Source organism: Protobothrops mucrosquamatus, unplaced genomic scaffold (assembly GCF_001527695.2).
Source record: "Protobothrops mucrosquamatus isolate PMUCROS unplaced genomic scaffold, P.Mucros_1.0 scaffold738, whole genome shotgun sequence".
In the NCBI taxonomy this organism is placed as follows: Eukaryota; Metazoa; Chordata; class Lepidosauria; order Squamata; family Viperidae; genus Protobothrops; species Protobothrops mucrosquamatus.
This window is the reverse complement of record NW_015387011.1, coordinates 200,265-212,040: the sequence shown is the minus strand read 5'-3', so window position 1 is coordinate 212,040 and position 11,776 is coordinate 200,265. Positions and strand designations below refer to the sequence as shown.

The window sequence follows — 11,776 nt, the reverse complement described above, 5'->3', positions numbered from 1 at the left end:
GCACCCGCAGCATGCCACCTCTCGGGGTTCCAAACCCCATCCTCAAGGTGGGCCCTTGTGATCTTAATGGGCCAGGCCTGCGCGAGGGGTGAATCGCGCAGGGCCAATAGGACCGTCCTCGGATACATTGATCAAATCATAAGTCCGGCTGTGGGAGATCAAAGAGAAGAGAGGGGGGGGGGAAAGGATTTTCAGTCTCGGCCACACCAAGTTCTCCATCGGCTGGAACGGGGCCAGCCGTTCCAGCCGATGGAAGGCGAGATAAGAAAGAAGGAAGGGGATGACATAACAAGGAAGCAGATGTCAGGTGAACATCAGCAAGAAAATTCCTAATACTGAACGCTGTCAAGAATGAAACAGGGTGCTTTGGGAGATGTTGTATTCTCTTGTGCTGGAGAAATGTGAACAAAAGCAGGATAGATCTCTGTTGGGGATGCACCAGGTGGACCATACGACCTTCACATCTTCTTCCAATTCTTCCATCTTTTCTATTCTATGACTTCATGGATTACATAGACATCTGGCTTATAGACATACTATCATTATTATGGGTGCAACAGCATATAAGTCTGAATTCAAGGGATCTGACTGAAAGAGGCAGGGCCACTAAGGTTTTCCATTCCTTCACTTCCTACACAAGATGAATTAATCCTACTTTATTATAAAGGCACATTAACACAATCTTGCAAATCTGAAAGTATGGACTTCCCACTGCCACTTTTACTTTCTTGGTCCATTAGGGCAGATCTTCTTCAGCCTCTTCCCTGTTCATTAAGCTACTGAGGCCTCCTGCCTCTCTTGTCCGATTGCTTCTTAGATAGCATCTCTTCCCCTCATTCCTCAAGGTCATCCACATATTCTATTTCATAACCAGATGTCCTTCAGGTATTGGGATAGCAACTCTCAAAATTTCCAGAAGAGTAAAGTATCATCTAGTCCAGACATGTCAAACACAAGGCCCGGGGGCCAGATGCAGCCCATGAAGTGGTTCGTGTGGCCCACAAAGCCATCCTGGAAACAGTGAGGGAACGGCCCCCGCTGCCTTGGCCCTGGCCCAGGCCAGCCAGGAGCCAATGTACAATTTTGTGGTGGCCATCTATGCTGAAACACATTCAGTCTTAGCTCCACAAGGCCGTCTAGAAACAGCGAGGAACCAGCCCCTGCTGTGTCGGCCCTGCCCCCTGGGTGCATGCTGCGGAAGTGTCACCCTTTGTGAGGAATGAAGAAATTGACCATGCCTTGGCGCTTGCCCCGGTCCCACCTCCTTCTGCCAGAGACCCTCAGATCTGTCCCACTCCTGCCCAGGCCCCCACAGGAACCCTTGACGCGAACGATGTAGAGCTGGCCATGCCCACCCAGTAGGCCACACCCACTCCATCCACGCCCACCCAGTAGGCTGCACCCACCCTGGCCACATACCCCCACCCCCCCGAGGGCAACCGCAATGCTGATGCGGCCCTCAATGAAATTGAGTTTGACACCCCTGATCTAGTCAGCCTTTAGTACCCAATAAATAGGATTCCAAAGGAAATCAACCCAGACTGTTCTTTGGAAGGACAGATACTGACGCTGAAGCTCCAATACTTTGGCCACCAAATGAGAAGAGAAGACTCACTGGAAAAGACCTTGATGTTGGGACCTTGATGAAGGAAAAAGAAGAAGTGGACGTAGATGAACTGGCTAGATAGCATCATCAACATAATTAACATGAATCTGGACAAACTCTGGGAGACAGTAGAAGACAGGGAGGTCTGGCATAGTATGATCCATAGGGTCACAAAGAGTCAGACACAACTTAGCGACTGAACAATAACATCCTAAGAGTCAGCATTAAGATGCTATCTGAGAAGTCAATTGCTCCTCTTCATAATAAGGTTCTTCTTAGAGTATCAACATGGGATGCATTGTCTTTATTCAGAAACCCAGACTATGTAGGCGGAAGGATGATGGCTTTCATAGGAAGCATAAGAACCAAGTAAAAGACTTACAGTGTCATGGTTCCGACTAATTAAACACTTCAAAGAACTTTCAGGCATGTTTATCCTAAAGCCTTTATTAACAGTGTTATAAATTAACGGCAATCATGGAGGTTTATGCCAGAATCTGAATTCCTCTTGCTGGCATCTAACTTTTCTTGCTAAACCCCTCCCTTATCTTGCAGTCACAGGTCACATCTTCCAATTAGCCCAGAGGGCAGAGATTCACTTCTGTTCCTTTTCCTGGCTTTTGTTGTTATTCCCCTCCCTTTTCTCTGTCATCTGAATTAACCCTAAAAATACCAGACAGTTCTGCATATTTTGTCAAAGCAAGAATATTCAATATTAGCAGCGTTGACATACAGTTCCGCACAGCCCTAGATTCCAAAGTCTACTGATTTCCATTTTAATAGTTCTAATAAGACACCACAGTAGAAATTTATTCTGTTCAGTGTCTTTAGAGATAATTTAGATAACATGACCACTTTGCCGGCCCTATTGGTAGTACCTCAATTAGTCCTCATCACATTATTATTTTACAAATATTTACTGAGTTAAATAAGAGAAATAACCATTCTTAGATTTAACCATCTTAGATTTAAGAGATCTAAACATTTCTCGTAGAAAAACCTCAAACAATAATCCTGTACAATATTTCCACATTACGAGGCACCTATTGCAATTCAGATGCTTAAAGTCAAAATCACTTTCTCTGGGTACATTAATGATTTCATATTTAGGGAATATAACATTCTAGACTCAAGTTCCACAATGCAGCCGTAGGACTCACATGTTCACTTCTCCATCAGTTAAATAACACCAATGAATCAAAGACATCTAATGCCATCAAAATTTGACAACTGTACTTCTGTTGAAGCAGATGCCAAGATTGCCCGCCGAAAGTATTCACTGTTATGATTTTTCTATCAAATCACTGATGCAAGCTGTGTTTTCCAAATGTTTTTCTCAGAGCTTCCAAGACATCTCGATTCCTCAGGCTGTATATAAAGGGGTTTGTCATGGCAGGCACAGTGGTAAAGAACAGTGTATTAACCATGGCTTCCTGTGGTGAATAAGAGGATGCAGGTTTCATGTATGTTGCAAGAGCAGTTACATAGAAGATCCCAACTACACACAAGTGAGACATGCAAGTTCCCAAGGCTTTGTGGCTCCTTTCAGAAGATCGTACCCTCACAACTTGGAGGAGGATGGCAACATAGGAGGTGAGGATAACTGAGATGGGAATGAGAAGTACCAGGAAATTTCCAACATAGATTGTTTGTTCAAAAGCAGAATTATCTGAACATGACAGCTGTATTAATGCTAGATAATCACATATGTAATGGTTAATCACATTGGATTTGCAGTAGGGAAGGGGCAGGACATAAAGAGAGCAAGTGAGCGCCTGGACAGTGGACCAAAACCAGGCTGCCACTGACATCATGTAACAGACACTCCTTCTCATGAGGATAGGATATTGCAAAGGTTTGCAGATGGCTACGTACCTGTCATAAGACATGGTTGCCAGGATGAGGCATTCTCCTCCTGCCAAGACCAAAATTACAGAAATCTGAACAACACACCCATAGAGTGAAATGGTATACTTCTTAGTTACAAAGCTGACCAATACTTGTGGAACGATGGAGAGAACTTGGCAGAGGTCCATGAAAGCCAACTGACTAAGAAAGAAGTACATGGGAGTCTGAAGTCCAGAGTCTGTTTTAATCAGAAAAATAAGGAGGCTGTTTCCCATCAGAGCAATCAGAAACATGAAGAGAAGCCCCCAAAGGAACAGGGTGGGTGACCACTGATGCAGAAGACCAACCAGAAGAAATTCTCTCCATGAAGTTGTGTTCTCCTCTCTCATTCCTCCTTCGTTGCCAAGCTTTTATCTAAAGATATGAAAATAATTTGGGAGAACTTTTATCATAAACCTGTTGAAATTGATAATTATTGATAGATATCAGCACGGTCAAAATTGAAACCAAGTCTAAAATTCCCTCCAAAGAGTTACACTATTAGAAAGTCAAACCTCCCACCCCAGTGCTATAGAATCAGCTGCATTCCCCGACAGAATAGTTTGGTGGGCTTTCTAATACCCCGCTCAACCCCCTAGCATAACCGATAGAATGACCTTGGTTCCCAAGGGACACAGAATTGTTTAGACTAGAAAAAAATCCTCCACACCCCCTCACATTCATGTGGCAACCTAGAATGAGCAAGATGGCTGCAGCCAGTTTCGTTGTAGAGTTGACAGTAGCCATATGTTATAATGCATAAGTTACATGATTTAGATTTTAGAATCTGTCTTGGATTTGGATATGACAGCATTCTCTAACTCACTACCTTCCAGTATGGTGAGATTAGATTTCCAGAATTTGGGGGTATCCCAGCAGATCTCGAACGTGCCAGACTGGGGAAAGTTGTCATACCTGACTGCACAAATCAGATGGGCAATCTCTAAATTTGATATATAAATTAAATGAAGAAAGAATTAACAAATTATGTATTGTTTGTATTAGGGACCTCTATGCTCCAAATTTGATTCTAAAAAGGTGTTTTTGAAAGTGCTAAAATATGAAAACTGGTCTTGTCAGCAATTCTTCCATGCATGTTTAAAAATTTTTCCCCCAGACATAGATGCTTTGAAAAATTGAAGTCAAGTGTTACATTTGGGACTCATATGTTCCAAGGAGTGTTTTGGTGTCAAGTTTTGGACAACCTTGCTTTGTTGCTATCTGTTGAAACGTTATAAGTTAAATAACTGTTATAAATTGTTTTATAAGCAGCATTGAAAAATAACCTAGTATTTTGCCTTTGTAGCCTGAAACACTAAATATAGGCAAACCTTTACAGATTACTCCTTTATAACATTTTTTTTAATGGTGTTTTCTTGTTGACTCCTGGTACTTGCCTAGATCAGGGGTCTTCAAACGTAGCCCTTTTATGACTTGTGAACTTCAACTCCCAGAATTCCTCAGCCAGGCAGGCTGGCTGAGGAATTCTGAAAGTTGAAGTCCACAAGTCATAAAAGGGCCACGTTTGAAGACCCCCTGGCCTAGACAAATCCCTTCAGGCATCAGGGAGCTGTCCTGGTGCAATTTCTTGGCAAATTTCAGTGGTTTTCTCTTGCCTCTATCTTCCCAAGGCTAAGAGAGAGTGACCAGTCCAGGGTTCTCACAACCATCTTTGTGTCTAAGATGGTTCTAGAACTAAGGGTACCCCATTTTCTAGCCTCATGCCTTAATCAATATACCCAACTGGCTCTCTAGCATACATAAATGGAGAGAGTCATGTAGGAGAGAGAGAGACATACAGATAGAGAGGCGGACAGGCAGGCAGACAGACAGACATAAATATTTTCTGAAATGTAACAAGATGCACTGATATACACTGAAATGATAGATAGAGATGGATGGATGGATGGATGGATGGATGGATGGATGGATGGATGGATGGATGGATGGATGGATGGATGGATGGATGGATGGATGGATGGACGGACAGACAGACAAGAGACAGGCAGGCAGGCAGACAGACAGACAGACAGACAGACAGACAATGCATGCAAATGTCTTCCACCTATTCAAAAATGAGTGTCATGTTCAAGTAACTGCTTAGGATCTTTTGGTGTGGAGGATGAAAACTTTGGGCACCCTCCAAAAATGTTTGAATGATAACATCCATGAACCCCAATCAGTGTCATTGTCAGGCATTATCTGAATTTTAGCTTAGGGGATTGATTGGTTGGTTTCTTAGATTTCTATCCCATCTCAAGAGAGTTAATTTCCCCCACAACAAAAATATTCTGAGTAGGTGGAGTGAGGACAAATGACCCACCCAAAATTCTGCAGGGAACCTGAATCTTTCTTCTTCCTTCTCTCTTCTGCCTCACTGGCCCCGTCTTGGGAAGCATTTTGGAAAGCATCTGTTGTCTGTTGTCACCGTAATGTAGCTCACTGCACATTTCTGAGTATTTAAAAACTCCCTCCAAATATTTTCTTTAGTAACAAGCACAGAGGAAAAAGCTCTTTAAATACTAATATGCTGTATGAGAGAGAGCCTGCATGAGTAGTCACAAGCCCCGAGTCAAAAATCTGCAGTGCTCTGAATAGTATACACAAAAGGGAACCTTTGTCTAACACTCAAGGCAAGAGAATATTCTCTTTATCCCACTTCTTTGAGGCAATTAAACATTCATGACAAACTTTAGTTTTGCATCTCTGATAAAGAGCAGCAAAGGAAGATGAAATTGTTGGGCATCTGGAAAATAAGTACTGGTTTATCAACATCAGGCAAACAGATGTGTTTGTTCATACTCAAGCAAAGAGTGGCCTGCATTGCCAGGTGTACCCTTAAAATGAAATTTCAATTTTTAAGCAAAGGCACACATACACAAAACTTACACCGCCAGATTGCCATATGAATGATAAAGCAGGGATACAATTAGCAATGTATGTGTAACTAAAATAATAATGTAAAAATATAATAAAAATATAAATAATGGTGTCTGTACAAATAAAATCATGTTATGTTAAAGTGTATTGTGTATATAATAATAATAATAGTAGTAGTAGTAGTAGTAGTAGTATTAGTAGTAGTAACAACATGGGTTTTGACATGGGTTTGTCAAAAGCAGATCATGCCAGACAAATCATATTGCCAGACAAATCTAAGTGACAAAATTAGTGGATCAGAAGAATACTGTGGATATAATTTACTTGGGCTTCAGTAAGGCATTTAATAACCTCCAAGGTCCCTTCCAACTTAATAATGATGATGATGATGATGATGATGATGATGATGATGATGATGATGATGATAATAATAATAATAATAATAATAATAATAATAATAATAATAATAATAATAATAATAATAATAATAATAATAATAAAGTTAGAAGGGACCTTGGCGGTCATCTAGTCCAACCCCCTGCTCAGGCAGGAAACCCTATACCATTTCAGACAAATGGCTGTCCAGTCTCTTCTTAAAAACGTCCAGTGTTGGGGCATTCACCGCTTCTGGAGGCAGGTTGTTCCACTGGTTAATTGTTCTAACTGTCAGGAAGTTTCTCCTTAGTTACAGGTTGCTTCTCTCCTTGATATACTTTATGCAATATACTTTATTATAACCTGATTTAAGTTATACATATACTATTGCAATTGTCATGTGGTAATTATATTTGCCTGTCTGAAAGTTATTTGCAAACATAGTTTTATGAGTTAAACAATTGCATTTTGAACTGTTATAGAATATTAGCTTACCGGGAATAATGATCTCTTCAGAAATGAAGCATTACATACCTGCAGGTGTTGGCAACAGTAAATGGGGAAAAATAGGGTTCTTTAAAATCAGAAAGCTCCATTTGAGATTCTGAATCTTTGCCCAACTGAATTCTTTTTCATTGCTTCTTTAACGGCTTCCTCAAATCATGCGACGTGATTCTATTCAAATACCTTGTATTTATTCTTTCAGTGCAAGATTCAGTGTCCTACATCTTTCATGAAACAAGTAACTTCCATTAAGAAAATTAGTGAAAGAAGCTGAAAGTTTTAAAAATCAAATCAGGGAGAAAAATCTATGCTACAGGTTTACAGATCAGTAACAAGTATTGATCCGAGTTTGATCTGATCAGATATAAATCTGATTTTTAAAAAAAACTAAAGTCTAATTCCAGGGTCATTTACACACAGACACAAACAGAGAGAGGGTGAAGAAGGAGGGAAAGAATAAGAAATCTTTTTCCCCAATCCTAATTATTTGTAACTAACAAAATCAAAAGTCTACTTAATAATTGAGGAAGAGAGAAAAAACTGTCTTTTCATTTTGAAAATCTCAAGTTAGAGCCAATCTACTTTTCATTCTCCCTGTAGCTAACTAAGTCTTTCATATATCCGGGGAGAGGTTCTGAGAGACTTCTGCTTTAGGGAATTTGGTTCTCAGTTCAAGATTTTAATTAAGATGCAATTTCAAAATTCAAAAGTTCCTAGCTTCAGATCATACCATTTTATTACTGCAGTTTTTTTTCATTTTCCCGTTTCCTTAAGAAACCCAGGCATTTAGTGAATCACAAAGTGACATCATGCTAAGCATGTTCGTTCCAAAGACAAATGGTACTGCACACAAAAGATAGATTTGCATCCTAGACTTTAACTGGGTTTATTTAACCACTCCCTAGTCAGAATTACAGAATAACAAGAGTTGGAAGGGACCTTGGAGGTCTTCTAGTCAACTCCTTATTCTGGCAGGAAACCCAATACCATTTCAGACAAAGGGTTGCCCAATCTTTTCTTTAAAACCTCCATTGTAGGAGCATTCATAACTTATTCATCTGAGTTTAGTCCTTATTCACCTGAGAATTTGACTTGCTTATTATCACTGCTTATTTGTCCAGCCAATGTCCCACTTAGTTCTGGCACCATTCATTGTTCAAAGTTACAATGGCACTGAACAAATGGTATTTATGATGGGTCTTCATAATCCCAGCTGTTACAGCATCCCATAATCATATGTCTGAAATCCAGATTCTTGGTGCCCAGCTTGCAATCACAATGTTGCCTGCCATGTGACCATGATTTTCCAACATTCCCTGCCAGCTTCCTACAAGCACAGTCAATAGGGAAGCCGGCAGGAAGTCGGAAGTTGTGTAGCCATGTAATGTGAGGTCCTCACTTAACAATCCACATAGTCCTTTTTTAACAAAGGCAACTGAGGCTTCCAGAATTGCCATTACTATGAGACACAATCAAGTGATGTCACACTTCATGACTGTGTCATTCAGCAATGGCAATTCTGATACCTATAGCCATTATAAACCAAGGGCTACCTGTAGTATCCTATCAACTTTAAGAAATCTCTTCACTACATACTCTGCACAAGTAAATGAATTATATAAATATTCTACACTTGAGCATCTCGTCTCTTCTTGGAGGGATGCTGAAGATATGCAAGAGATTTAAGTCCTTACGTGAGGGCCCTGGGAAACTAGAGCAAATTTTCTGTGATCGTCTTTTGTTTTGATATTCTTTGCTGAACCAAGCCAATCCTTTTGCTGGAATGTATGAGTATAGTTGGTTTTGATGATATTATGTGCCTTGCCTTTGTCTGCTTTTGTCATTTAGCAAGAACTTTTAGTGTATAAACTTGGACTGAATGTGCTTTATTGTGTGCTTCCAGCCAAGAACAGGTTCTTTTGACTTATGTGTCAAGTTTAATAGGTCAGAACAGGCACTTCATTATATACTCTTTATACAATAGTGTGGAACTCTCCAGTCTATTTCGATTGATTATTGCATCCTGTTCTGAGCACTGAATTTTTGGTAGGATATTGACAAACTGGAGCACGCCCAGAAGAGAATAACCAAGATTTCCAAGGTGTTCAGCAGAAAAACTTATAAGCAACTATTGTAAGCATTGGATGTATTTAGCCTGGAAGAAAGAAGACTGGAAAGACATGATAGCTATCTTCAGATAGTGTCATTAGGAAGATAGAGAGAATTGTTCAGAATTCTTGCAGAAGTCTCCAAGATCCTTTCCAGCTTTTACATTCTGTGAATTTGTACGTGAAGAATCATAACTTTCTCTCCAAAGACTTGTTTGGTGTTATGTAGAGAAGCAACCTAGAACTAAGAAGAAATTTCCTGACAGTTAGAACAATCAATCAGTGGAACAACTTGCCTCCAGAAGTTGTGAATGCTCCAACACTGGAGGTTTTTAAGAAGAGACTGGACAGCCATTTGTCCGAAATGGTATAAGGTTTCCTGCCTGAGCAGGGGGTTGGACTAGATGACCTCTATTCTACTCTAATTCATTCTTCCAAGACGTCTTCTGATTTTACAGCTGCAGCTAATAAGGTGTCTTTTGGGGATCAAAAGGAAAAAATATACACAAATAAGTAAATAAAAACTACACCTATGGTACATGGTTTTGATCTTCCCCAAATTGGTGGCGAATATTTGCAAAGTTTTTTAACTACCATATTTTGATCAAATCTTAACTAGTCTTCACCAACTTTGCTTTGTTTCTGGTGATAATCAGGAGGAGGCCATTGCATATACTAAAATGTATAGTTTTTCTATAAAATATTCTGAAAATGAATGAAATATCCAGTACAATCTTACACAGTGGAAGACTCCGTATTTCTTATATCTCTGAGTTCTGTAGATAAACGAAGGCTTTTATATAATCCATGCCCATAGGGTTGCAGATTTAGTCCAAGCTCAGAACAGGACAGTGTTTTCCAACCTTAGCCATTTTAAGATTTGTGGACTTCAAATCCCAGAATACCCCAGCCAGCAATGGGAGTTGAAGTCCATATATCTTAAAATAGGTTGGGAAACAATGGAATAAGGCACTAAGGAAATTGCCACATGCTATTCAGGTGCTCACCATATGGTGTGTGGCTTCACACAGATCTAGCACTTTTTAACATCACTATTCCAACTGTCTATTCTTCATTCTGCATTAAGCAAACATGCAAAGTTTGTAAAGGAAGGGTTTGTTTTTATTCATGTTTGGTAACACTATAAATTATCAGCATTATTATTCCAGCAATCAGGATCATGAAATAATCTTCTCTTTCCTTGTTATAATTTATTCCCTTGTCTCTTAAGAATCAGCTATTATCACAAACAGATCACTACTCAACAGCAAGAACGATGAAGAAATTGTTCCTTCTTTCATCTGAAAGAGAAGCTGAATTACCAGGGTAATTCCTTCAGCTCCTGGGATATGGATTTATGAGCACTAAGATGAATGCTACTTGCTGCTCTTATAGCCGATTTCATTGCACTGTCAATCCAAGCAAAAGGGTAAGTTGTATGCTCTCCTGCAAAATACACCCTGCCTTCATTCTGAAACAAAGCCTTGAGAAAAAAGTTATACTGGTATGGGGTAGGAAAAGCAAAGGCCCCCATGGAGAATTTGTCCAGGGCCCATTTCTGAATCACATGCCTGTTGCATACACTTTCAAGATAATTCTTAGAGATGTTGTGGATTTTTGAAAGATCACCCATAATTACATCAAGACATTCGTTGTCACTAAGAGGAGCAAAGAAGTCAGCATCATCATGCAAGGTATATGAGACCAGGAGCACCCCAAGTCCACTAGGGAGGTCATGATTGGGATAGAAGACTAATCGCATTGGGAGATCTGTGATGGACTTCCCACCTCGGATTCCTTCCCTCTCCCAAAATTTGTCTGTGCAAACCAAAGCAATTTTAGTAGCACTTGTATAATGCAATGAGCGCAGAGCATAAGCCTTTAAATGGGACAGAGGGGGCTGGAATTTGATGAGCCGTGTGGCTTTTGCTGTTGCTGTGACAAGGACATAATCAGCAATCAGAAATGATGAGTCATCTTCATCCTCCTTGTGGAAAAACACCTTCACATCCTTGCTGGAGCGAATGATCTTTTCCACTCTGCTGTTTAAATGGATTATCCTGGACATTTCCTGATAGAAGCTGTTGGGCAGCTGGTCAAATCCACCTGTGATTTCCTCAAAACTGAAGAGGTTGAGGTAGAAGGAATAGGAATAAAGAAATAAATAAAAGAATAATCGGAATAACCGAGCAATGGAAAAGCCAGATTCACTTAACAACTTTATTTATTTATTTATTTATTTATTTATTTATTGCATTTATATCCCGCCCTTCTCCTTACGGACTCAGGGCGGCTGACAATTGAATAAAATACTAACATATATACATACTTAATTAAAATTTGATTAAAACGAAATATTTAAATATGTCCAATTTAAAAGTAATTAAAACCCCCTTTAAAATCCCTCAGGCCAGTC

At 39.9% G+C, this 11,776-nt stretch overlaps 2 protein-coding genes across 2 annotated transcripts in view; both read right to left on the bottom strand.

Moving 5' to 3' along the window:
- Nucleotides 1-2,907: 2,907 nt before the first annotated feature.
- On the bottom strand, nt 2,908-3,495 carry LOC107289626 (olfactory receptor 2Z1-like). Its single transcript, XM_015818417.1, has one exon. It carries the CDS (start codon nt 3,493-3,495, stop codon nt 2,908-2,910), a length of 588 nt encoding a protein of 195 aa, XP_015673903.1.
- Nucleotides 3,496-10,678: 7,183 nt separating this feature from the next.
- Nucleotides 10,679-11,776, bottom strand: part of LOC107289625 (L-amino-acid oxidase-like) — a 15,820-nt gene continuing 14,722 nt past the window's right edge. Inside the window, exon 7 of the mRNA XM_015818416.2 lies at nt 10,679-11,483. Coding sequence (XP_015673902.2) covers nt 10,679-11,483 — 805 coding nt within the window. The remainder of the gene's footprint in view (nt 11,484-11,776) is intronic.

What these genes read in the sequence shown, in the direction of transcription:
- LOC107289626 (XM_015818417.1), bottom strand. Translation starts at nt 3,495, where the DNA reads ATGTCTTATGACAGGTACGTAGCCATCTGCAAACCTTTGCAATATCCT.